The sequence below is a fragment of the Hyla sarda genome, chromosome 13 (genome assembly GCF_029499605.1).
Source record: "Hyla sarda isolate aHylSar1 chromosome 13, aHylSar1.hap1, whole genome shotgun sequence".
Classification (NCBI taxonomy): Eukaryota; Metazoa; Chordata; class Amphibia; order Anura; family Hylidae; genus Hyla; species Hyla sarda.
The window spans coordinates 7,183,257-7,209,715 of record NC_079201.1 but is presented as its reverse complement, the minus strand read 5'-3'; the positions used below and the strand labels follow the sequence as shown (position 1 = coordinate 7,209,715).

The 26,459-nt window shown below is 43.0% G+C and overlaps 1 protein-coding gene across 8 annotated transcripts in view; it reads left to right on the top strand.

The window, feature by feature from the left end:
- Positions 1-26,459, top strand: part of NTN1 (netrin 1) — a 362,388-nt gene that overhangs the window by 305,357 nt on the left and 30,572 nt on the right. For 7 of the 8 annotated variants that reach the window (XM_056549680.1, XM_056549683.1, XM_056549681.1 and 4 more), the window contains 3 exons: positions 2,386-2,574; positions 13,954-14,103; positions 15,594-15,647. In XM_056549680.1, coding sequence (XP_056405655.1) covers positions 2,386-2,574; positions 13,954-14,103; positions 15,594-15,647 — 393 coding nt within the window. The remainder of the gene's footprint in view (positions 1-2,385; positions 2,575-13,953; positions 14,104-15,593; positions 15,648-26,459) is intronic. The other variant, XM_056549688.1, reaches the window with a different exon arrangement.

Here is a 26,459-nt window from a genome sequence, read left to right as displayed (position 1 = left end):
GTACAAGAACTTTTCTTATCCATGATATGAGCTATGATCCATGATCCTGAGAATCTCTCTTGAAATTCAAATTCCAAAAGGTCTTTGTGCTATAAAAAGACCTGAATTCTACAAAAGACGTCTCCACAAGAGAATGTGTCCACATCTGACACCTCGCTCATAGCCTGACACCTTGGAGAACATCTAATGAGTAACATCCTTTCTTCCAACACTCCTTTCTGTGTCTCCAGACAAGTCCTCACTCAGCAGATTGTCAGCACTGTGCTGAACCACACCCTCCCACCCTACTGCTGGCCCTTGTGTTTTCACCAGATCATCCCCAGGCTTGTCAGGAGGCCACCATCAAGACTAGATTGTTGTGACAGTCGATCCTTGTCTGACAGTAGAAATTCCTGTCACTGGACATTCACAAGCAGCGACCCCACTAAATATTTGTAGGACTTTAGGCATCAAAGCAGAACTTTATAAACACTTCTCTCAATGTCCCTTTTACCATCATTCATCAAAATGTTTGAATCAGAGGTTGTATGGGGGAATACAGGTAACTCTCTGAAATTCTGCACACATCCATACTGGTGGCTCTTATTCTAGTCAGAAATAGTATTGTGTATTACTAAACAGCATGGTCAGTCACTCCCACATTACTCAACCCAGAAAGATCGATGACCGCTGTGATCATCGATAGTTATTCTGCAATTGTTTACTACCCAGGTGTCAAGAGCTGCAGCACAACGCTTTTGTAGTGGATAAAGAAGAACTAAACCCAAAATGGAATGTTAAATTTCTTGTAGACTTCTCTGGGTTTTGATGATAATGATAGTCTTTGGTGAACTCATTGGTTGCTACTCTTGTCCATACAATAGGGTAAGCAACCTGTCAACTTCAAAGAGAATACAAGGCAGAATGCAATGATGCATCCACATGTTGCAATCTAAGCGTTTGTTCACACTACATTTTGCATTGTCCATCAGATGTACATATCACATGAAGTGATAAAAGTAGAGCACACCATAAGGCATTAACAAGTTCCAGGAGAATAGGGGGTCAGTAAAATGTAACCCACCACAAGATGCAATATGTTGTTTACAGAAGACGTGCTGCACAACCAAGACAATAGTATGAAGTTCTTCTTTCTTGTAGTGAAGGATAACGCGTTTCAAGATCGTGCTGATCCCTTCATCAGATGTGATGAAGCATGATTTCAAAAAGCGTTATGTTTTACCACAATAAATCAGAACTTCATAATATATATAAAAAAATAAATATATATCAGGGGTGTGGAAATTTAATAAAAAACTACTTGTCCACAGGACTAAAACTGAGCAAAATCTACTTGTCCGGACCAATTTTTGCCTTTACACTCTAGTTTTTTCCTCTTCGCCCTATAATAGCCATAACTAACTATTATAATGATACCTTTACATTTTTCAATAACATTCTCTGAACATAAATAAATATATATATATAATCAGTGAAGTGAAATAGTAAAAGATAATTTAGCAAATTTGATGGTTTTCTTTTCTACACCATTTACCTTGTGGTTTTGTTGTTTTGATACTTTAGGCCGGCCTGATTACAGCAATACCAGATTTGTATAGTTTCCATCATGTTTTACTAATTTTAAAAAAATTCTGAACTTTTTTGAATTTGTTTTAATTGCCATTTTTTGCCCCCCTGTAGCTTTTTTGTTAAATTTTTTTTCGCATACCAGGCTGTATGAGGACTCATTTGACCTTTTAATCGCTTTTTAACTTTTTTTTCTGGGATATTATAAAAATTGCAATTCTGTGGTTTGTTTGTTTTTTACATTTACATAATTTAGCGTACAGGATTTTTTTTTACACTTTATTAGACTTTTAGGAGGAATCATTAGATTCCTCATACAGATCAATAGTTCTATTGAACTCCATTGATCTGTGTGCTCTGCGCTCCATTGACAGAGCCTAGTCCAGCCAGGTTCTATCAATGACTTTGCCACGGACTCCAGGAAACAGAGGTAAGCCCTCCAGCTACCTCTATAGTGGATCCCCCCCCCCCCCCTGTGATCGCTCTGCGGGGGGGCATCCACCCCACTAACCCACAGGGGAGAATTTCACATATCCCTTTAGAAGCCACTGTCAGCTAAAGGCAATCTAAAGGGTTAATAGCCAGCCGCGGTGATCGCCGCATGCTGGCTATTTGCGGTGGCAGGAGTCGGGAGCCCGCTCCATACAGACTGCTGAGTGCCACTGTGCTAGTCAGGCCCGGCTCTGCTTGCCCGAAGCAAGGCTAAGGGCTGGTGTAAACCCACCCTAACAATGCTTTATGTTGTGGGTAGTCGGTGACTACTCGCTTGTGTTTGGTTGTAACATGTATAACATGCTTCTCTTCTGCTCATTTCCCCAGCCTGCAACTGTAACCTGCATGCACGCCGCTGCCGTTTCAACATGGAGCTCTTCAAGCTGTCGGGACGCCGGAGCGGAGGGGTCTGCTTGAACTGCCGGCATAATACTGCTGGTCGTCACTGCCACTACTGTAAGGAGGGTTACTACCGGGACATGACCAAGCCCATCACCCACAGAAAAGCTTGTAAAGGTGAGAGAAGCCAAGCTTCATCAATATATACACAATACAGCCTGTGTAAAAATATTTTACATTTAAGAAGGAATTTTGTGATGACCTCAGACCGATGACATCACTCTTGTGCGCTATGCGTGTGTGGACCTGTAAAGTGACATTCCTTTAGGGAAAACTTGTCTGAAATGGCTCCGTTACATGAATGACATTGTACAGGTGTGTGTGGGGGTGGTGGGAGGGGAGGGAGGCCTAAATGGCCTCTCAAAGTGCCAGACAGGAGCTGGAAAAAATCCTCAACCCCATGAGCTTTTACAGCAACATCTTTTATCAGGTGAAAGGATGCTGCATACTTTTCCTGCCTCCAGAGCTGCGCTCTAACCTGAGGGTAGTGACACATCTCCAGCTGTTAAGACTCTCAGCATGCCTGGACAGCCAACAGCTTGGAGTTGCAGTTTTGCAACAACTGGAGGTCCACAGGTAGGAGACCACTGATCTGGAATATGTGACTAGAGGCGTGGTGTGATTTATCATCCATTATAATGCCTTGGTTGAACAGATTTTCCAGGTCTGTTGTTCATATTTGGTATGGAAAGTTGGTTTAACCATTGCCTTATCTGGAGTGGCACACCTCCCAGCTACAGCCTGGCACTTGTAGTTCCCTAATGACTTAATCTGGAGGTTCTCCATATACACAGATGGAGATGGATCTAGTTGTCCCTTTCTTTGATTATCTGCTGTGTTTTTTTTTTTTTAACCATTCATCATCACCTGCTGGCAGCCTAAAACATTAAAAATTCCAATGACATAAAAAGAGGTTAATATTTTCAGTCCAGGGCTGCACCACCCCTCTCCAGAGCTCGGCACAGGTGTGCATACCAGGGGACAGTGGGACGCATTGAACAGGTTAAGCAGACCTGGAGAAAAGTAAAGGGAGGGGGGAGAGGGTGTAGATTTTGGTACAAAGGCTGGATGCTTTGACGAATGGTCCCAGACATATTTTTGGGGCAGATTGGAGGGAAAGAGTCCTTGTAACACAAGGGGAGGGTGGAGGGGAACAGGCAGGTTAAGCCACTTGCAAACATATCAGAGAGTGGAGGGAGGAGGGGGCACCTGGGTATTTGGATGCAGGTGTTGTCTGCCTGAGGTGAGACTGTTCCCATAACTGCAGGAGTAGACTCCATTATGTCACATCCAGCCCCTCGGCGGACAGCTGCAGCTCCATCAGTAATTCACGACTATTACTTAAAGGATGGCAGCACCAGTCACTTACAGGTGTCATTTATAGGATGGAAGTGCCAGTCAATTACAAGTGTCAGGTATAGAATGGCAGTGCCAGTCAATTACAAGTGTCACTTGTAATGGCAGTTTCAGTCACTTTTAGTTTGGCAGTGCCAACCACGTACAAGTGTCACTCATAGCATGATGGTGCCAGTCACTTATAGTATAGTGGCGCCAGTTACTTACAAGTGTATGTATAGGATGGCAGTGCTAGCCACTAGTGTCACTTATAGGATGGCGGTGCTAATCACTAGTGTCACCTATAGGATGGAGGTGCTAATCACTAGTGTCACTTATAGGATGGAGGTGCTAGTCACTTACAAGTGTATGTATAGGATGGCGGTGCTAGTCACTAGTGTCGGTTATAGGATGGTGGTGCCAGTCACTAGTGTCGCTTATAGGATGGCGGTGCCAGTCTCTAGTGTCGCTTATAGGATGGCGGTGCCAGTCTCTAGTGTCGCTTATAGGATGGCGGTGCCAGTCACTAGTGTCGCTTATAGGATGGTGGTGCCAGTCACTAGTGTCGCTTATAGGATGGCGGTGCTAGTCACTAGTGTCGGTTATAGGATGGCGGTGCCAGTCACTAGTGTCGCTTATAGGATGGTGGTGCCAGTCACTAGTGTCGCTTATAGGATGGCGGTGCCAGTCACTAGTGTCGCTTATAGGATGGTGGTGCCAGTCACTAGTGTCGCTTATAGGATGGCGGTGCTAGCTTATTGTCTTAAATTCTCCATAACATATTAGTAAAGAAAAGGCGGGCTTATTATGATTCCTTCCTCGGATTAATCTCAACCATATTATGTTTCCACACTCTGGGACTGAAATTAAATCCCAACATGTAAGCGGGACGACCCCTACATGCCAAGCCCCTTATATCAGTGGTAAACGACCCCCCCCAATCTGGCGCAAACAGCCTCTTAATAATGTACCAGACGTCTCCTATTAATATCGGAAAGTTTTGTCATTCTCCAGGCTCGGATGTGCAGGGAACTGGGAGGAATCCAGTTTCCGGCCGTCCCTTTGCTCTTTCTTTGTCCCATCTCAATAGACGCTGTATAGCTATAATCCACCTGGCCAAAACAAATACTCCAAAGGTTTAACCCGTTAACCCCTAATTTTTCGCATGGTAAAACAGCTCAAAGATGTCACATTCTCTGCCTTCACAATAGCTTGAATATAATGGATTCTATCAAATTCCCACTCCTGGAGTTGTCACTTCCTTCTCAGTCAAGAGAACTCAAAACCAACCCATATACCAGATTTCCCCAACCAGTGTGCCTCCAGCAGTTGTAAAACTACATCTCCCAAAGGCGGGAAGCTGTAGCTTTGCAACAGCTAAAGGCATTATGGCTAGAAAACACTGCCATATACATATGGCAGATTACAAGAGAACGGTGGCCATGTCATCCACAGCAACATCACCTCTCTGGACAGGTGACACGACATGTGCACAGATAGCAGAAGTAAAAGGGTTTACAGGATCAGAAATACAGGACTGCTTGTGTCCACAAAGTGTTGTTTCTGCCCACAGGTTGTGTCTGGTTTTGCAACTCAATGGTAAATGGGACTGAGCTGCAGTACCACATATAACCTGAGGACATGTGTGGTGCTGTTTTTAGAAGACCCCACTTTTAGGCTGTTTTAAATAAGTTTACTGTACTCTGTTATCTTAGCTTCATGGAGCCGCAACACATATGTCCAATTGCTGCTCCATTTAAAGAGGAGACATAGGAACCTTGTTGCTGTGATCAGTGGGGGTCCTATATTAGGCCTATAGCACGCTCCCTCTGCTTTCACCCTTCCCCCTCCTCTGCATCCTTGTCCTTTCGTCAGACTCACTCCCACGTTCCTCGAAGCCGCTTGTTTTTTTGCCTTTTCATTTTTTTCGTCACTCAGTGAGATAAATATATAACGTGACCTTTCAGCGCGTTCTTGTTTGAGAGATGTATAGGGGGTGACATACCAGGTGTTATATGTGTGTGTACGATTCACATTGCACCTGTGCTATGAGGCAGGTGCTTTAACCTCTTTCCTCCCAGAGACATTCCAGAGGATCGAGAAAACAGGAGACAGACTATGAAAAAAATGCATAATTGTATAATAAATAGTTTTGGCGTCTTCTAATAGCCTTTGGCCCAGATGTATGAATATGTCTGAGACCAAAACGTTCTGATTTGCCCAGAATGACCAATTAAAGCTCATCTTCCATTTTACCACATGAGCTGAGATTGGTCTTTCTGGGAAATTTGACAGTTTTGGGCTCTAAATTATTGATAAACCTAGGCCTATGGGGGATATTTTCATTGCCTACCTGACATTTTACTTTGGCTGTAATCTGGTGCAAAAATTTTGCGCATTTAGTTTTTACACACAAAATTTGTGCACTTAAAAAAAAAAAACATTTTGCAAAACTGACTGTGAAATGCAGTGAATCATTATAGACATTGCAGTGCAATTGCAGTACCATGTGTGCCTTTTTGGAAAAGGCACAAAAAAAGTGCGCAAAGATTCAAACATTCATGTATTACAGCTGTCCATACACATCAGCTTAACCTGTTCAGGATGCAGGGCCTGCATCCTGAGTCCTTAAGGACATAGGGCGTATGGGTACGCCCGTGGGGATCCCGGTCCCCGCCACTAGCCGGTCGGGGACCAGAGCGGGATGTTTGCTGAAATCATTCAGCAGGCATCCCGGGACATCACCAAGGGGGGGTACTCAAACCGGTGATTTACGGCAATTCCGGGTCATATGGGTCTCCGGTAACCTGGGTCTCCGGTGACCTGGAAAATAAGGGGGATCGGGGGTGTTCATGACCCTGAAAGGATAGGAGTGAGGTGGCAGGGGTGCCACCCCTCCTATCCCTGCTATTAGTTAGAAGCTACCGACCAATAGCAGATCGGGGGCGGAGGAGTTAAAGTTCGGTTTCCCCGTTCTGCCCACCCACGATAATCTGGGCAGAATGGGGGAACTGTAGCATGGCTAAAGGTCCCTTACTTGTGATCGGCAGCGATGACGTGCTGCTCCCTGGTGCGGCTCACTGGTACAGACTACGGAAGCCAGTGAGTAGTTGCCTAGCAACATCTGGAGAGCTACAGTTTGGAGACCACTATACAGTGGTCTCTAAAGTATAGCACTCCAGATGTTGCAAAACTACAACTCCCAGCATGCCCAGACAGCCATTTGGGCATGCTGGGATTTGTAATTTTTCAACATCTGGAGGGCCACAGTTTGGAGATCACTGTGCGGCGGTTTCTAAACCGTGGCCCTCTAAATCTTGCAAAACTACAACTCCCAGCATGCACGAACAGCAAAAGGCTGTCTCACCATGCTGGGAGTTGTAGTTGCGTACCTCCAGCTGTTGTATAACTACATCTCCATGCTACTACATGCTGGGAGTTGTAGTTTTGCAACAGCTGGAGGCACACAGGTTGGAACATACTGAGTAAGGTAACAGAGCCTAACTGAAGGTTTTCCAACGAGTGTGCCCCCAGCTGTTGCAAAAGTACAACTACCAGCATGTAGTAGCATGGAGATGTAGTCAGTGCATGTTGGTAGTTGTAATTTTGCAATGGCTGGAGGTTTGCCCCCCCCCCCCCATGTGAATGTAAAGGGTACATTCACATGGGTTGGGGGGGGGGGGTTTACAGTGAGTTTTCTGCCTCAAGTTTGAGCTGTGGCAAATTTTCTGCCACAGCGCAAACTCCTAGCGGGAAACTCACCGTAAACCCCCACCAGTGTGAATGTACCCTGAAAACACTACACTACACTAAGGCTGGGTTCACATCATGTTTTTGCCATTCTGTTTTCAATCAGTTTTTCTAAAGAAAACCGTATGGCAAAAAAATGGATGGAACAGTATGGGAAAAAGTAAACCATATGAGTTTTTAAACCGTATACTATTTTTAAAAGTGCATACAGTCCCGTCTGTAAAAAAAAAGAAATAAATACGTTTTTGAAAATTTTTGTACATTTTTAATGGGAGGGGTTTTGGGTGAGAACTTTATTATGCAAATGTACATGTTCAAAGTAAAAACCGTATACGGTTTCCCTTATGGAACCGTATACATGTGCGTTTCCCATTGACATCTAAGTAAAAAAAAAATAATTATGCGGTTGCAGTACGATTTTAAACCGGAGTCAAAAACGCTTATTAAAAAGGAAAAGTTGGGGTCCACACCAACCTGTTAGTGTAAAAAAAAAAAAAAAAAACACGAAACAAAAAAAACAAAAAAACACATGTGACCCCATTTTGGAAACTACACCCCTCAAGGAACATAACAAGGGGTCCGCTGAGCCTTAACACCCCACAGGTGTTTGACGACTTTTCGTTAAAGTTGGATGTGTAAATGATATTTTTTTTCCCACAAAAATGCTGGTTTTCTCCCAAATGTAAAATTTTTACAAGGGGTAATAGGAGAAAATGCACCCCCCCCCTAAATTTGTAACCCCATCTCTTCTGAGTGTGGAAATACCCCATGTGTGGACGTCAAATGCACTGCGGGCGCACTACAATGCTCAGAAGAGGAGTCACATTTGCAAATTTGGCTGAAATGGGGGGGGGGGGGGGAATGCGTGTCGCATTTAGGAAGCCCCTATGGTGCCAGGACAGCAACAAAAAAAAAACACATGGCATACTATTTTGGAAACTACACCCCTCAAGGAACATAAGGGGTACAGTGAGCCTTAACACCTCACAGATGTTTGATAAATGTTCATGAAGTGGGATGTGAAAATGAAAAAATTTGGGTTACCCCAAATTTTTTATTTTCACAAGTGGTAAAAGGAGAAAATGTAATTGTACATTTGTAAATACATTTCTTTGGAGTAAGGAAATACCTCATATCTGGGTGTAAACAGCGTGCACACTGGTCTCAGAGGAGCAGGAGCGCATTCAGGGGCCTTGAGTTTCTGGGTTGCTTGGAGCCAGAACAGTGGGACACCCCTCATTATAACATGGGGTAAATAACTGGGGTACATTAAATCACTAAAATGGGGTACAGTGGGACATAAAATTATAAAACAGGTTATGTTCCCAGAATGATGACCCAGAGCATAGCCAAAACTAAAAAATATGCCCGGCCCAAACCCTATGCTCTGATTCATCCCTAACCTGTTACCTCAAATGTGCACCCCGCTCAAGTGGAGAGAGAGCGCTGCACATTTGAGGCAACAAAAAAAAGTCCCTGATGATAGTGACTCAGTGACCCATGACCCAGAGAAAAATTTGCAATGTACTCTGGACTTGGTACATTGGGGTCAAATTATGGAACATTAAAGTGAAAGGGAAAATTTACCACTGCATGGAAGTGTGATACTCCCTGAAGCCGTTTTTAATGCAGAGGCCCGGATGATCGGGGCAAGTGTCACATTGAGTGGTGATTTCCTTCCGTATCCCCCTCCTGTCACACACGCTACATTTTTTTTTTACCTGGAAAGTGTTGGCCTGGGACGATCCTGGCACCAATTTCTTAAGTTCCTTGGGAAGTCCGGCCTGCTCTTTCCCGGTCGCCAAAGATCCGGACCTTTAGGACTTCTTCTTGGAACTGAAGGTATATCCCTGTGTTGCCATTGTACTGGGACAGTACAAGAGAGTTGTACATGGCAACCTGTACCATGTAGACCGCAACGTATTTTCACCATATCCGTGTTTTCCGCATGGCCATGTATGGCTTGAGGACTTGATCAGAAAGATCAACTCCCCCCATATACTGATTGTAGTCCAGAATACAAATCGGGCTTGAGGACCGGTGTTGTGGTAGGTGAGCTGCCATAACCATGAATAGTGGTGAGTATAAGGACATCCCTCATCCTTATACCTGAGCAGCAACAGGTTTTCATGGGTAAGGGCACGGGACTCACCCTTGGGCATAGGTGTCTGGATCAAATTTAGAGGGAGGCCTCTGTGGTTTTTCCACACGGTCCCACAAGCAGACGTGGATCTGGCGGCAAGGGATGTGAAGAGAGGGATGCTGGTATAAAAGTTGTCCACGTACACATGGTAACCCTTATCCAGCAATGGGTGCACAAGGTCCCAAACGATTTTCCCGCTAACACCCAGAGTGGGGGGACATTCTGGGGGTTCAATACGGGAATCTCGTCCCTCATACACTCTAAACTTGAGAGTGTACCCGGTGGTACTCTCACAAAGTTTATAGAGCTTCACGTCATACCGCACCCAATTCGAGTGAATATACTGGCGGAATATGAGTCTCCCCTTAAAACTGATAAGTCTCATCGACCGAGAGCTCCCTGAGGGGTACATAGGCCTCCAAAAATTTGGCCCCAAAGTGATCGATGACCGGCCTCACTTTGTAAAGCCGGTCATAGGTGGGATCACTTCGGGGTGGACATGCCGCATTATCTGCATAATGAAGGCATTTCCAAATGGCCTCGAACCGCCTCCGTGCCATGGCCATACTGTAAAGCGGGGTCTGGTATAGGATGTCCCCGCTCCAGTACTGCCTGACACTTGGCTTTTTGACCAGGCCCATATGCAGCAAGAGGCCCCAAAATGTCCTCATTTCTGCTTCATCAATGGCGTACCATTCATTGGGCCTGGCCAAAACAGAATCAGGGTGGTGGGCGATGAACTGCTGGGCGTACAGATTTGTCTGCTCCACCATGTGATTGACAAAACTGTCACTGAAAAAATAACTGAAATAGTCAATTTCAGTGAATCCAGAATTGTCAATCCAGATTCCGGAGTCACCAACAAACTCCGGAATCCGTGGCTGATAACCCTCTGGGGGTCTCCAGACAGGTTCACTGGAAGGGGGCTCTGGTACGCTTGTCTGGGGGGTCGGACTCCTAGTACGAGTGACATTGTCGCTCGTACTAGTGCCGGCCACTGGGCCACTATCATGGGGGGTGCGTGGCCTCGCCTGGCAGCGTCTCCGCCGCCGTACAGGGGGACTCATCATTAGTACTAGATGATGAGGAGGACGAGGAAGAACACAGGAATGTAGGATCTTCCTCGTCCTCACTGACAGATTCGGAGTCTGAGACAAGAAAAGCGTATGCCTCCGCTGCCGAAAATGCCTGGCGAGCCATCGCCTTTTTTCTACGGTGGGGGGGGGGGTGGGGGGGATGGGTGGTGTTGGGGGGGCTGTGAGTATGTAGTGTGTGCTTGGTGTAACTGTAGGGGGGGGGGGGCCTGCTGGGGCCAAATGCAGCGCCCTGAACCCCTAATAGGGCCCGGGTCATGCTAACCCTACCTGTCCCTTGCTGTGTTCTGTCCCTGCTCTGACAAGGGGTCTTCATCTGTGAGGGGCTCCGATCTTCACTGGTCCCTGGCTCCTTCTCGCAGCTCTGCCCACTGAATGAACTCAGGGGGCTAGAAGAGCCGCAAGAAGGGGCCGTTAACCCCTCCCCTGCTGGTTGCTATTGGCCAGATGATCGATCCGGCCAACAGCAGCGATCCTGGAGGGGGTGACGAAATTGCCACCTCCCCATAGATACAGGAGGTGTCTCAGGGTCAGCGGGTCACACGTGACCTGCATCATCGGAATCGCCGCAAATCGCAAGTGTGAATTCACTTGCGATTTCATTGGGGGGGGGGGGGGGTCTGGTGACCCCCCCTGGGCATTTGTGGGGGGTGCCTGCTGATCGATAGTATGGGATAGTATGGGATTCTACTCGTTGAGATCCAAATAAAATTAAAGAAAATCTGATTCAAGGTGGAATGAATACAGAATGACCATCAAATTCTATGTGGATTCCACCTCTAATTACTCCATTGTGAACTAGCCATAAGTCATATATTCGTTCTTTCCCCCAAAATCTGGTTGAGCCTCAGGCCTCCATATACCGTATATACTCGAGTATAAGCCGAGTTTTTCAGCACGATTTTTCGTGCTGAAAACACCCCCCTCGGCTTATACTCGAGTGAACTCCCCCACCCGCAGTGGTCTTCAACCCGCGGACCTCCAGAGGTTTCAAAACTACAACTCCCAGCAAGCCCGGCCAGCCATCGGCTGTCCGGGCTTGCTGGGAGTTGTAGTTTTGAAACCTCCGGAGGTCCGCAGGTTGAAGACCACTGCGGCCTTCGACATCATCCAGCCCCCTCTCACCCCCCTTTAGTTCTGAATACTCACCTCCGCTCGGCGCTGGTCCGGTGCTGCAGGGCTGTACGGTGAGGAGGTGGTCCGGTGGGATAGTGGTTCCGGGCTGCTATCTTCACCGGGGAGGCCTCTTCTAAGCGCTTTGGGCCCGGCCTCAGAATAGTCACGTTGCCTTGACAACGACGCAGAGGTGCGTTCATTGCCAACGTACTTCTGCGTCGTTGTCAAGGCAACGCCTCTATTCCGGGCCGGAAGCGCGGAGAAGAGGCGCCCCCGGTGAAGATAGCAGCCCGGACCACCTCCTCACCGGACGACCTCCTCACCGGACAGCCCTGCAGGACCGGACCAGCGCCGAGCGGAGGTGAGTACTCAGAACTAAAGGGGGGTGAGAGGGGGCTGGATGATGTCGAAGGCCGCAGTGGTCTTCAACCTGCGGACCTCCGGAGGTTTCAAAACTACAACTCCCAGCAAGCCCGGACAGCCGATGGCTGCCCGGGCTTGCTGGGAGTTGTAGTTTTGAAACCTCTGGAGGTCCGCAGGTTGAAGACCACTGAGGGCGAATGATGACAAGGGGATGATGAAGGGGGGATGTGTGGGATGATAAGGGGATCATGAAGGGGGGATGTGCGGGATGATAAGGGGAAGATGAAGGGGGGATGTGTGGGATGATAAGGGGATGATGAAGGGGGGATGTGTGGGATGATAAGGGGATGATGAAGGGGGGATGTGTGGGATGATAAGGGGATGATGAAGGGGGGATGTGTGGGATGATGACAAGGGGATGAGGATGTTAATGACGGGTCTGGATGATGACAGGGGGGGATGATGTATTTCCCACCCTAGGCTTATACTCGAGTCAATAACTTTTCCTGGGATTTTGGGTTGAAATTAGGGGTCTCGGCTTATACTCGGGTCGGCTTATACTCGAGTATATACGGTACATTATTTGGGAAAGCAGGTTGGCCGAGTCATGTCTTATGTCTTAAGGGGGTTCAGGTGAGATATCTGTCCTCTGTATGATTCACTGACAGCACCCAGATATCTAGAGATGGATGAAGAATCAAAACAAAGTTATACACTGCTCAAAAAACTAAAGGGAAGACATAAACAACACAATGTAACACCAAGTCACTGACACTTAGTGTGTGAAATCAGCCTGTAGTGGGGTTTTCCACTGTGATTTTGAGTGTGACTCCATATCCAGACCTCCATGGGTTGATAATTTGATTTCCATTGATAATTTTGTGTGATTTTGTTGTCACATTCAGCTATGTAAAGACGAAAGTATTTCATACAAATAATTTATTCATTCAGATCTAGGATGTGTTATCTTAGTGTTCCCTTTATTTTTTGAGCAGTGTATTGGAAAGTTGTATAACGGTTAGTAAAATCCCCGGGTACGGTGGCGGCTGTCACAGGTGACGTTGGAGCATAAGCTTCACTGACATTTTCATTTGGCATTTTACACGCTCTTAAAATTAGTCCGAGAACCTTTTGTGTGACAGGATTAGGCTGTGTAAACGCTCGGCTCTCACTTCTGCATTTGTCTTCTCTTTTCCTTTATCACTCGCCTATTGAAATTTCCCTCTGATTTTTCTACCCTTTACCTCCTCATATAACCTGTGGTAAATGTGCCGACAATGGAGACAAAACCCTTTTATGAAGGGAGAAGGAAATTCATTAACCCCCTCCTTTCTAATAACATAATCTAGAGGTGTACATATGATTTCCAACATGTGGCTTTCCAGCTGTTGCAAAACTACAGCACCCATCATGCCCTGCAGGCCAGAAAAAAAAATTTTTTTTTGAAGAGTATTGGTTCAAACTGCCCTGAGTGTGGGAGATGCATTTTAGTAAATTCTGGTTCTTGTATTCTGATCAGCCTGTTGACGCTTTAGTAGAAGGCTTGCATGATAGAGATACCTAATGCTGTTCCCCTGCTCCCGACCTGCCTCCCCCTCCCCTGCAGATCTAAGTGTCGCTGTGTAATGTGGTTTTAGTTTTTGCTTTCTGACCTTGTGCTGTTTTCCAACCCCTTTTCCTCTGTTCCCCCCGCAGCCTGCGACTGCCATCCGGTTGGTGCGGCCGGCAAAACCTGTAATCAGACCACAGGGCAATGTCCTTGCAAAGATGGTGTGACTGGTATAACGTGCAATCGATGTGCCAAGGGCTACCAACAAAGCCGCTCTCCCATTGCCCCCTGCATAAGTATGTGTTATCACTTTTACATGTTTTGTTAACCAGCAGGGCTGTGTACCCCTGGGTACTATGGCTGTCCTATAACCAAATCTTATTAACCAGGTGTATGCTGCAGATCTCACATTAATGAACTAGAACTGACCTGACACCTAGATATAATGGAAGCAGCCAAGTCGTATGGTACGAATGCACCAATAAGGGCCCTCATCTCCAAAGTTCAAAGGATTCTGCCTGGAAGTACAGTTCACTGATGTAGTATCAAACACTGTAGGTTTAGATACACAAAAGGATAGTATTATACATAATAGAAATAGTTACCTTAGCTCTGCACTCAGTATTATAAATTGTAAATGTATATATACCAGCTTAGCAACAGTATCATACACAATAACACTTACACAACACATAATAGAACTAGATACCACAGCCCAGAAGGCAGTATCACACATGTTCAGCCCAGCAGATGGTATCATACAGTTAGATACAGTAGCTCAGCACACAACATCATATATTGTGGACTTTTATACTCCAGCTCAGCAAACAATATCACACATGATAGGCTTAGCTACAGTGACTTCAGTATAAAGCATGATAGGCTTAGATACAAAGCTTAGCAGACAGTATCAAACTAGATATGCTTAGATACACCAGCATTGTTTCACTCCTGACCCAGCATACACTGTGGCTGCCTCAGGTTTAATCAGGGACAGGTCCATATAAAGATAAATAGATTGTTCTGCTCCTTGAGGAACCACATTTTACTAGGAAAGAGGAAAATCTGGTTCCTGCAGATGTGAGGAGCTGTAACCACCTATTAACCATATATTCGCCTTGTATCTATTGTAGTCACATCTATGACCCACATTAGACCACAACCTCAAACTGCTTTAGAGTTTCTGTTCGTTTATTCATTGTATAATGGAAAGTTTTTCACTGTTTCCAAGATCTTTGCAAGAATATTCATATTTACTGCAGCAAGCAGAGGTTTTATAAACTGTATTAAAACAAACATGGAAATAAAGGTGACAACCTGAAGCATAGAGAGGTGCAGAACTTTTTATTATACAGTTATTAAATTAGACCAGAAAAGACCTTTTAAGCCTTAACACAATCTAATAAAATCTGTGAAAATCTGTAAAGATTTTATGAATCTCGTTTTACGACTAAAACGTTAGAATCCTACAGTTTATTTTCCTTTCCTTTGACCCTGTTTTACATTCCCATCTCCCCTCCCTGTCCCTTCTATGTCCTGTTTTAGACCCCATGCTGCAATCTCCCTGTGTCCTGATGTTTTACTGTACTCCTGCTTCCATTAATGCTGCCCGCAAGTAGGTGCAGACGTATCCCGGCTCGCTTCCATAGACTTGCACGTATCCATAGGGAAGACTAACAGCACATTCTTACATTAATACTAACACAATTATATTTCCCTTGTGCCATAAGGAGATGTTAATAATCATATGTCTCTTTCTCTCTCTCCCCGATGCCTGCTCTCATAGAGATACCTGTAGCTCCTCCCACTACGGCAGCCAGCAGCACAGAGGAACCAGCCGGTAAGTTCTGCACTTATATTTTTAGATTAAAGTTGATCGAACATTCTCTACCTTAGATATCTATACTGGAATCTTAATTTTTTTGAGCTGCCATTATGAATTCTGCAACTAAAATATAACCAACATCTGAAAATCCTGTGTCCTAGAATAATCTTATGGAGCATTTCACTCTTCTCCCCGATCATGCTCTTATTCATATGTATTTTTGGAAAACACAAAGTCAGCCGCTTCTTTAATTGTCGTGAAATCATTTTCATGTGCGGAATACATGGAAAAAAATGGAATTTTGAATCGGTTTCAGGTAAATATTTTGTAAATGGCATAAATTCAGTTACAGAAGAATTTGTACATAAATGCGGTCTGTAATACAGAGAGGGGTCGCTGGGCCACAAATCACTTATCCTGCTCAACAGTTCACGTGATCCCATTCAATACCCTGGTCACTGGCTTCCTTCTTCAGTCATGAGCCAAACATTTATAAGGTTTTATATTTATTACTAAAATAGTAAAGAATTACATTTATTTTCTTTTGTTCCAACATATTATAGGGGGTAATTGAAACCTGTGCAGGGAAACATTGACCAGTTGCCTATAGCAACTAATCAGATTGCTTCTTTTATTTTTCAGAGGCTTTTAAAAAATACAATCTGATTGGTTGCTATGGGAAACTGGTCCACTTTTTTTGTTGCACGGGTTTTAATAAACCTTATCCAATGTGCTGTGGGGTTCATGTTCTAGTTTCCCTATATTTGCCATATAAAGACACTGTCCTAGGGGAAGGATACAGTGAGACGTATCTGCACAAAATATATACTGATTGCTGAACACTTTGCATCTTATATCTGGCAGAAATGGCTGGCCCAAATTCTGTCATAGTTTTATGTGAGCTATAAAGGGGAGATTCTCACAAATTTCTGTTCCAGCGATATTATTCACACCTTTTTTTTTTTTCTCCTCACATTTTCAAAGGTCTTTTGTGCTGCTATGAAAATATGTGAAAATTCACGCCACTTTTGTTTTTTTTTCGTGCCCAAATTTATTTTTGTTGCAGCCATATCAGGTTTTTTTGCGCCAAAATTGCAGATTTTTGCACTAAATTTTACATCCCAGAAAATTCTGGCAGAAACAAAAGCTACTAGTGCCCAGACAAGCGATAACTGTATAAATAAAACATTTCTGAGCTTAAATGTGAGTGCAGGTACAGTGACCAAGAAAGATTTTTTTTTTTTATAAAATTTTTCAATGATAATAATTTTTTTTTTTAATTATTACTTAAATAACACCTTTTCCCCAAAAAACTAAGAAAAAAAACCCAAAAACATCAAAAAGCTGGTGTGAAATTTTTGATGTAAACTGGACTCTCACCCCTTTGAAAATATCATGTAAAGCCAACAATATACGTGGACACGCCCACTTTTACAAAACTAACGTGAACAGTGTAAACCGCGGCACAAAACTCTTTGTAAATGTGGTCGATACTTTTTGCCCCAAAATTTTGGCGTGAAATTGATTTTTTGGCGTGAAAATTCTCGAAGAATCTCCCCCATTGTGTTAATATTTGTCCACTATTCAATGCATAGATAATACCATGTAATAGTACAGTAAATACATGATATAGCCAGACAATGCATAAATAATATGACCAGACAATGCTCAAATCATAGTCATACAGAGGGAGATTTATCAAAACCTGTCCAGAGGAAAAGTAGTTAAGTTGCCCATAGCAACCAATCAGATCGTTTCTTTCATTTTCCAGAGGCCTTTTCAAAAATGAAAGCAGCGATCTGATTGGTTGCTATGAACTCATGCTGTTCCTCTGGACAGGTTATGATAAATCTCCCGCACGGTGAATATATGATATAGCCAGACAATTCATAAATAATATGGACATACAGTCAATACATAATATAGCCAAAGAATGTGTAAAAAATATGACTAGACAAAGACTTATACCACCATACATTAAATAATACAGTAAATATGATATAGCTAGACATGATGCATAAATATCGCCATCAATACATGATATAGCCAGACAATGCAAACAAACACCATTATACAGTGGAAGAAAAATATATATATATAAAATATAGCTGTACAATGCATCGGTAACACCACCATTTATATATAAGTGAAAAGTACATCTCAAACACAAAAGTGCAAATATTGTTTGATTCTTCTTGATGGAATAACTAGTGCCATCCTGGAACCTTTGTCCTGGGCATAGGGGCTATGCAGGAGATTGTGCGGCTCTATACACAGTGTGTCCTATAGATATATATACATATATCCTGCTGTTTTGAATTGTTGCTCGTGTTGGGACCTGCCTGATATGGTTCAGCAGCCCCTCATACACTGCAGCCTCCTGACACAGAGGAGAAAACACGTGGATTAGCTGACACAATGAATGGAGACATTAAGAGCATGTCTGCAAAGACGGCTGTGACAGCCTGCAGCTGAGGATGGACCAGATGGAACGTCAATAAACAATGGATCAATTCTGTGTCATCATGACACAATGGGGGAAAAATTCATGCACCCCCCACCCCCTAATACCTGACGTACAACAAGAACAGATTTTTTTTTTGCCCCGATAGGCTTAGATACACTGGTTCGGCAGACAGTATCACACCTGATAGGCCTAGATATGCTAGCTCTGTAGATTGTCTCACATGGCTTAGATACACTGTCCCCGAAGCCTATTTGGCATAGATATACCCAGCATAGAACTGACAGCATATGTTGGTGATCTGTGATCTTGTGAAACACTTGAAGGATAAGTCAGTGGGCTGGGACGGTATCACACAGTAGGCTTAGATACAGCAGCAAATAGTATAATACATAAAGCTTTGATACACAGCTCAGTTAACCAGTATTACTCAAAGGGCTTAGATAAAATGAACTTAGCATAGTATCAAACAAGACAGGCTTAGATACACCAGCTCATCAGACAGCATAACACATGATTGGCTTAGACACACTAGCTGAGCAGATGGTATCATGCACACTGCTCAACTAGCAGTAAAATGCATAAGGCTTAGATACACAGCTGAACAAGCAGTATTAGGGTGGGTTTACACCACAATTTTGCTCTACAGTTTCGGCATACAGTTTCATAAAAAAAAAAAACGTATGTAACCGTTCAGAAAACTGTGCCCATAGACTTCCCATTCAAAACCGTATGCACCATAATGTATACGGTTGTCTCCGTTTTTCAAAACATTCGTTTTTTTACTCTTTTTTTTTTTTTTCCGGACAGAAAAACGTAGCCTGCCACGGTTTTTGGCCCGGGTGAAAAACCGTATTAAAGTATATGTTCTCTTTAAACATGGGAGTCAATGGGAACCGTACAAAACTGTATGTGCGTACAGTTCCATCTGGTTTTCACCTTACGATTTTTGACTTTGCACAGTTTTTTTTCTTGGAACTTCAAACAAACAAGTGAAACTTTATTCATAATGGAGTGAAAAGTTAAAAACGTATTGTTTTTTTCTTAAAAAACGAATGCAACCGGACATCATTTTTAAACCATATACAGGTTAAAATTTGTACACACGTTTTGATACAGTTTAGTCCGGTTTTGAGGAATCCATTTTTTTTTTAAATCAAAAACCTGATACGGGAACTGTGTGGTGTGAACCCGGCCTTACACAAAAGGCTTATATAAAATTAACTCATGACAGTCCTGGATACAGTAGTTTAGCAGACAGTATCACACATGATAGGCTTAGATACTTAGATCTATGTAGACCGTATCATACAGAATAGATTTGGATTCATCAGTTGAAAAACAAAAAAAGGAGTAAGGACTTTTATAATGGTAAATCATATAACATGGTATTCAAACTAACATTTAGATGCCTTTCATGAAGGTCTTAGAATCTTTCTGAATAAAGGCAAATCCTGAAATACAAGTTAAATACTAAGAATACAATTTTAAATCAGCATTTCTGTCTCTAGAGGCGCTGCAGGGAAAAGGCTTTCAGTTTAGTTGGGTTGTGGCTGTCCTCCATCTTGTTGATGTTTCTGTCCTCTCAGATCAGCATTCATTGACAGATAACTATCTTATGACAGATTCCTATTTATGTTCAATCCATCACAGATCATATTCGCCTATTTTCTGATTCTGACTGACTAGTAAATTGGTTTCATTTTCTTCCTCTCAGTAAGATAGTGAGATTTTTAAGTCATAAAACTACTCCATTATGCAATTTTTTTCCCGAAAACTTTAATCTTTTCCAAAAAAAGAATGTTTTTTTTTCCGCCCATGACTTCAAAATTTCCAGAAATTTTACATCTCTAGCCCGAGAAAAGCCAGGAGGCCCGGGTAGTGAAAAAATTGCTGAAGTTTTATTTTACCATGATCAAAGATGCAACATTTCGGCATCTGAGGTGCTTTTTTCAATGTTGCATCTCTGATCTTGGTGGAATAAAACTTAAGTAATGTTTTCACTACCTGGGCCTCCTGCTGTCACCGCATATTACTTTGTGAATTTGTCTTCGGTGTGGCAGCCGGTATTTTCACGCAGGCGGTTGTTGTCCTGTGCTAGCTCTCCTGCCATACACCACATAATAGGAATAGATTCATCAGCTCAGAGAGCATCATATATGATAGAGGTAAGTTTAGAAAGGTATCTAAAGATCCAACAGAAGAACAATAGATGGACGGCAGTGAGTGTAAAGGAGGGAGGTCCTCTCCTGTAGAACAGTTTTCATGATAATCCATGAAACATCTCAGAGGATTAAAAAGACAATCTGGAGCTCAGCCCTGAGTGATGTCTGCATGTGGAGGTTGATGCGGCCTTAGGCATTAGTTTGATCGGGGAATGTGCCTGATTATCTAAACGTACCGCCATTAATCCACAACACTGTCAACAAGAGATGCCACAGGATGAGCAGCAAAGGACCGCGTCTCTTTGAACAGTGACATTAACCAGCATATCAATTGTGTATATATATATATATATATATATATATATATATATAATATAAACAGCAACCATGGGTTGTATCCAGTATTGTAGATCAATTGTATTAAAGAAAGTAGGCCTGGGCTGTATTACCACATACAACCTGTGAACAAGTGGGGTGCTGTTTTAGGGAGAAAGTTACTGTGGACGAAGCCACCATTGAAGAGATTGTGTCAATCAGATTTACCAATGAAAATGCAGCACAATCCATTTATTATTTATAGCCACATTTTGAACACTTATCCTCCGGGTCCAACAAGGAGGGTGTGGTCTATATATGCTAGAATGCGCACTATTCTGCTTTGAAGTAAGTCATCTAATAGATGATCTAAACTTTTACACTAGACAGTGGTCAGATACACTAGATTTATTAATCAGCCTGATAGACTTGGATCTGGCACATTGGAAGACATAAAATCTAGTAGCTAAGACCAAGAATTTATCTGAAGGTCCAAATTGTTCTGTCAGACATGATGATAAAGTAGCTGGACTGGTACTGTAGAACAGGGCAAGTGAGGTGGAGAAACTCTACACACATCTCATGGCTATAAAGTGCCCACTCCCCTCACTGCTGGATGGGACAGGGTAGGTGCCCATAGTGTTTGTCACTGTTACACTCCTTGAACTAGGCATCCTCTTTGCTGCTCATGCTTTACCCATTAGGGCAGCATCAGGCTAAGGCCCCTTTCACACTATAAAATGTGTCCGTTTTAAAGATCCGTTCAATGTTCCGTTATAAAAACCCATAAAATAGGTTGTTACAAAATCCCATTATAGTCTATGGGATGTTAACATTATCCGTTTTAATCAGTTATAGCCCATTATTAATAACGGATGTTATTTTGTGATGGGAGAAATAGTGCATGCATTATTTCTTCCGTTCTTTCTCCCGTCACAAAATAATGTCCGTTATTAATAACGGGTTAAAACGGATAATGTAAAAATCCCATAGACTATAATGGGATTTTGTAACAGACGATTTTAAGGGTTTTTATAACGGAACATTGAACGGATCTTTAAAACGTATTAATTTTATAGTGTGAAAGGGGCCTGAACTAGACTACTACCAGCAAGTCTATAATGTTAAACCTTAGCCCGTTGTAGGGGGTCACTTCTTTGTATAGCGAGTACATAACTGTTTGCTTTGCCTCTTCTCCAGACCGTGGTGGGCTCCTTGGATTTTGATGGAGGCAGATAATGTCCCATCCATGCCGCAGGCTGCCTCCTCATCCAGTATAGAGTGCAATGTTGGGTTTGCGAAAAGCTATTTTCTTGGCAGTGGTTATAGGATTCCATTGAGTATTAGTAATTCTCTCTCCGCTTGCATTTCATTACATTCAATTACTTGCTCGGTGCAGGGCCGAAGCTCTGTGTAAGTGCCTGAGAATGTGTACAGAATGAAGTCCTGTATGCTCTCACAGCTCTGCTACTCCATTGCCATCACCTGCACTTGTCCAAGCTCAGTGACAATGGCATTGTTGTGTGACACAAGTAGCATGATTGTGACTTTTGTATCATTCAACCCCCACTTTTTTGTTTCTCACCTTACATGACAAAGTGTAACTTATTAGTGTGGACCTGTTGTGAAGGCTGCCCATACACATTGATAGTTGTCATCCAACTACGCATCTGGACTGTAGCTAGGCCTTTCATCCCAAAAACCTTGCACATGTGAATTAGCTGAAGGTTTATTTCAATGGGGAGAGGGGCTGAAGAACAAAAGGACTCGGCATTTGGTGTGTGATGCCAGATCCTTCTTTCCCATTTGGCTGCCTGCATACATATTAGATGGAATCCATCTTAAAGACCTGATCAGATGAGTCCATCACTGATCACGGTATCTATCACTGTATACCATCTCTGTAGGGGTTACTAGTCGCCTATACATATATACATTTTTATTATGTAACTTGTTTTTCTAAACTCTCCTCAATGGATCATAATCATATAACTATCTAAATGACTGTACATTCTCTTCTTATATCTCCATGGCATGTAAGTGTCTAATGATCCTCAAGGTGCTCCATTGTACAAAAAGCAAAGCACTGACTTGTGACACTATAGACCCTGCCTCTACATTCTACAACTACTAAATAGTACTAATTCTATACATCCCCTGCTCCCATATACATTCCTATACAAAGAGAGCCAAAGAATTCAGTGGTTCTTCCTAACCCTGAATGGCATAAATGAACAATGGGGAATTCCTGACAATAAGATGGGTCCAGAGGTCTCACGGGGGTGAGGCTTGAGGTGAAAGAGACCACCGGAGGTGGAAGACACAGTACTGTCTTTCTATAAAAAGCTTTGTTCATGGCCTTCACTAAAAAGAACAATGGACAACTTTATCTGAATGGTGGAATCTCTCATTAGTTTCTCCTTTAAGCCATTATTGAGGCCATGTAGCAATCAGAATTAGCAGAGTTTACAACTTTTGTTTTAGTATTAGTCTGTTATCCTGCAATACTTTCAATTGTCTTTATGTTGGATGGATGAGACTAGAAGATATTGCCTTGTTTTTGGATCTTTAGTCTTCTTCAGATTTAATATACATCATGTTTAATATTTCTATCTTCATCTCCATCCATCATATCCTTGTCCTTCAACCTAATGATCTAGTCATTGATGCTTTGGTTTGTGCCCCCCCCCCCTTTCAAACTTTATTAATAATTCCAATAGTTAATGTTCTGCTTCTTCATTGTCCATCCCAAATACACTGCTCAAAAAAATAAAGTGAACACTTAAACAACACAATGTAACTCCAAGTCAATGACACTTCTGTGAAATCTCACTGTCCACTCAGGAAGATCACTGATTGACAATCAATTTCACATGGAACAGACAACAGGTGGAAATTATAGGCAATTAGCAAGACACCCCCAATAAAGGAGTGGTTCTGCAGGTGGTGACCACAGACCAGTTCTCAGTTCCTATGCTTCCTGACTGATGTTTTGGTCACTTTTGAATGCTGGCGGTGCTTTCACCCTAGTGGTAGCATGAGACAGAGTCTACAACCCACACAAGTGGCTCAGGTAGTGCAGCTCATCCAAGATGGCACATCAATGAGAGCTGTGGCAAGAAGGTTTGCCGTGTCTGTCAGCGTAGTGTCCAGAGCATGGAGGCGCTACCAGGAGACAGGCCAGTACATCAGGAGACGTGGAGGAGGCCGTAGGAGGGCAACAACCCAGCAGCAGGACCGCTACCTCCGCCTTTGTGCAAGGAGGAGGAGGAGGAGCACTGCCAGAGCCCTGCAAAATGACCTCCAGCAGGCCACAAATGTGCATGTTTCCACTCAAACGGTCAGAAACAGACTCCATGAGGGTGGTATGAGGGCCCAACATCCACAGGTGGGGGTTGTGCTTACAGCCCAACACTGTGCAGGACATTTGGCATTTGCCAGAGAACACCAAGATTGGCAAATTACCCACTGGTGCCCTGTGCTCTTCACAGATGAAAGCAGGTTCATATTGAGCACATGTGACAGAATCTGGAGACGCTGTGGAGAGCGTTCTGCTGCCTGCAACATCCTCCAGCATGACCGGTTTGGCGGTGGGTCAGTAATGGTGTGGGGTGGCATTTCTTTGGGGGGCCGCACAGCCCTCCATGTGCTGGCCAGTGGTAGCCTGACTGCCATTAGGTACTGAGATGAGATCCTCAGACCCCTTGTGAGACCATATGCTGGTGCGGTTGGTCCTGGGTTCCTCCTAATACAAGACAATGCTAGACCTCATGTGTCTGGAGTGTGTCAGCAGTTCCTACAAGAGGAAGGCGTTGATGCTATGGACTGGCCTGCCCGTTCCCCAGACCTGAATCCAATTGAGCACATCTGGGACATCATGTTTCGCTCCATCCACCACAGACTGTCCAGGAGTTGGCGGATACTTTAGTCCAGGTCTGGGAGGACATCCCTCAGGAGACCATCCTCCACCTCATCAGGATCATGCCCAGGCGTTGTAGGGAGGTCATACACACTACTGAGCTTGACTATGAAAAGACGAAAGTATTTAATACGATTTGTTCATTCATTCAGATCTAGGATGTGTTATCATAGTGTTTCCTTTATTTTTTTGAGCAGTGTATAACATAAGGAACAATATAAGGAACAATATAAGGAACATTATTTTTGGATTTTTTTCACGTGTCTCCTGATTCTCTACCAATAGTTTTTCCTGTTGAATCACAAGATATTAAACTCAAGAAGCCAACACTGATAAGGGCCATTGGATATTGGAGCATTTAAGTCACTGAAGTGTTATCTACCATCCAGGTATCGACTTGAAGGGAAAACCATTATCGGATAATTAAAATTACTGGACCGTGTTATTGGATGAGATTTCGGAATTGTCTAATTCTTTCTAACAGAAAATGAAGATTCTCAACTTTTGTGGGCCATATCAACTTATATAAAACACAACAATAAAACTAGTCACAGATTCCTTAAACTAAACTTCCACAATACATTTATGTAGATGAACAAACCTGGACAATAATCCATCCATTTATTTCACTCCACTGACAACACTTACTGTTATTTCAGCTCATAAATTTTCGGATTTCATCCCACACGTCCACACACTGAATTATAGGGTTTATAAATAGCCACTACATTGAAATGTAACACATTTTCCCCCTCTGTGTTGAAAATACCGGCCAAGAGTGTTTTTTTTATGTTTATCTTTTTGGCCTTGCCTTCAAGACGTTGTTCCTTTAATTGCTTCCATCTCCCACCGTTCCTTCATCGCCAAAATGAAAGTTATCACAATAGAGGACACAATGTTTACATACCACAATATACAGGGAGAAATCCATCAGAGGACAGCTTTAATTTTATACTATTTAACCTCAGAAAATAAGGGGTAACACATTTTATTTCTTCACAAATTTTCAAGGTTACTTTGAGAGCTCAGATTCTAGATGGTTGTTCTTACCTTCTCCACTTGTGTGTGCTCACATGGGTAGACCGCCTTAGACTTAAGATGACAAGATGTCTTGACACCAACCAGGATGATCGGTGAAATGTCAATTTGTTCTGTGTTCTCACAGCAGGATGTTTCCTATACATCATGTCACTGCACAAACAAGACTCAACCGGACTTTTATATAAAAATGTGAATTAGTTTTGCCATTTGGAACTGTAATTTTTTTTGAATTTCATGAATTGTTTGTTCATATTTTAAAAAGAGATGTAACTGGTGGCAAGTCCGTTGTTATGGTTTATTCATAGAACAGCCATTTTGAACACTTTTGTTTAATAAGTATTATTTAAACAATAATCTCATCATGCATGAGTGTGCTGGGTATAACCAAAAGGGACTCCCTTTATTTTCCAGTCTATATAATATATATATATATATATATATATATATATATATATATATATATAAGCTATACATCTCATATGACCTTATTATTATTAACCTGCACATGGTTGATCTACAACCTGTGGCTCTCCAGATGTTGTAAAACTATGGCTCCCAGTATGACTTTCAACTCTTTTTATGCCCCCTCTAAATCATTATCTATGGTCATGCCACTGCACAAACACAACATTGCACACAAGAAATGCCTCTGTTTTGCACCTGACGTTATAAACTTATAATAGTGCCTTTTTTTGTGACATTTTTGTTAAGATAGTTGTGTTAGCAAAAACATTATACCCCCCTTCATTGTTCTTTAGTGTGAGTAGTCAAGAGACCCCAGGCAGCCATTTTTATTTTTTCCCCCTTATTTTTTTTTTAGCTATAGATCTGTTCACAATATGAACGTAAAAGAGCCCTGCCCATCACTGATCTCCAGCCTCCAGCTCTCCAACAATTGCAAACTACAACATGAATCAATAGCA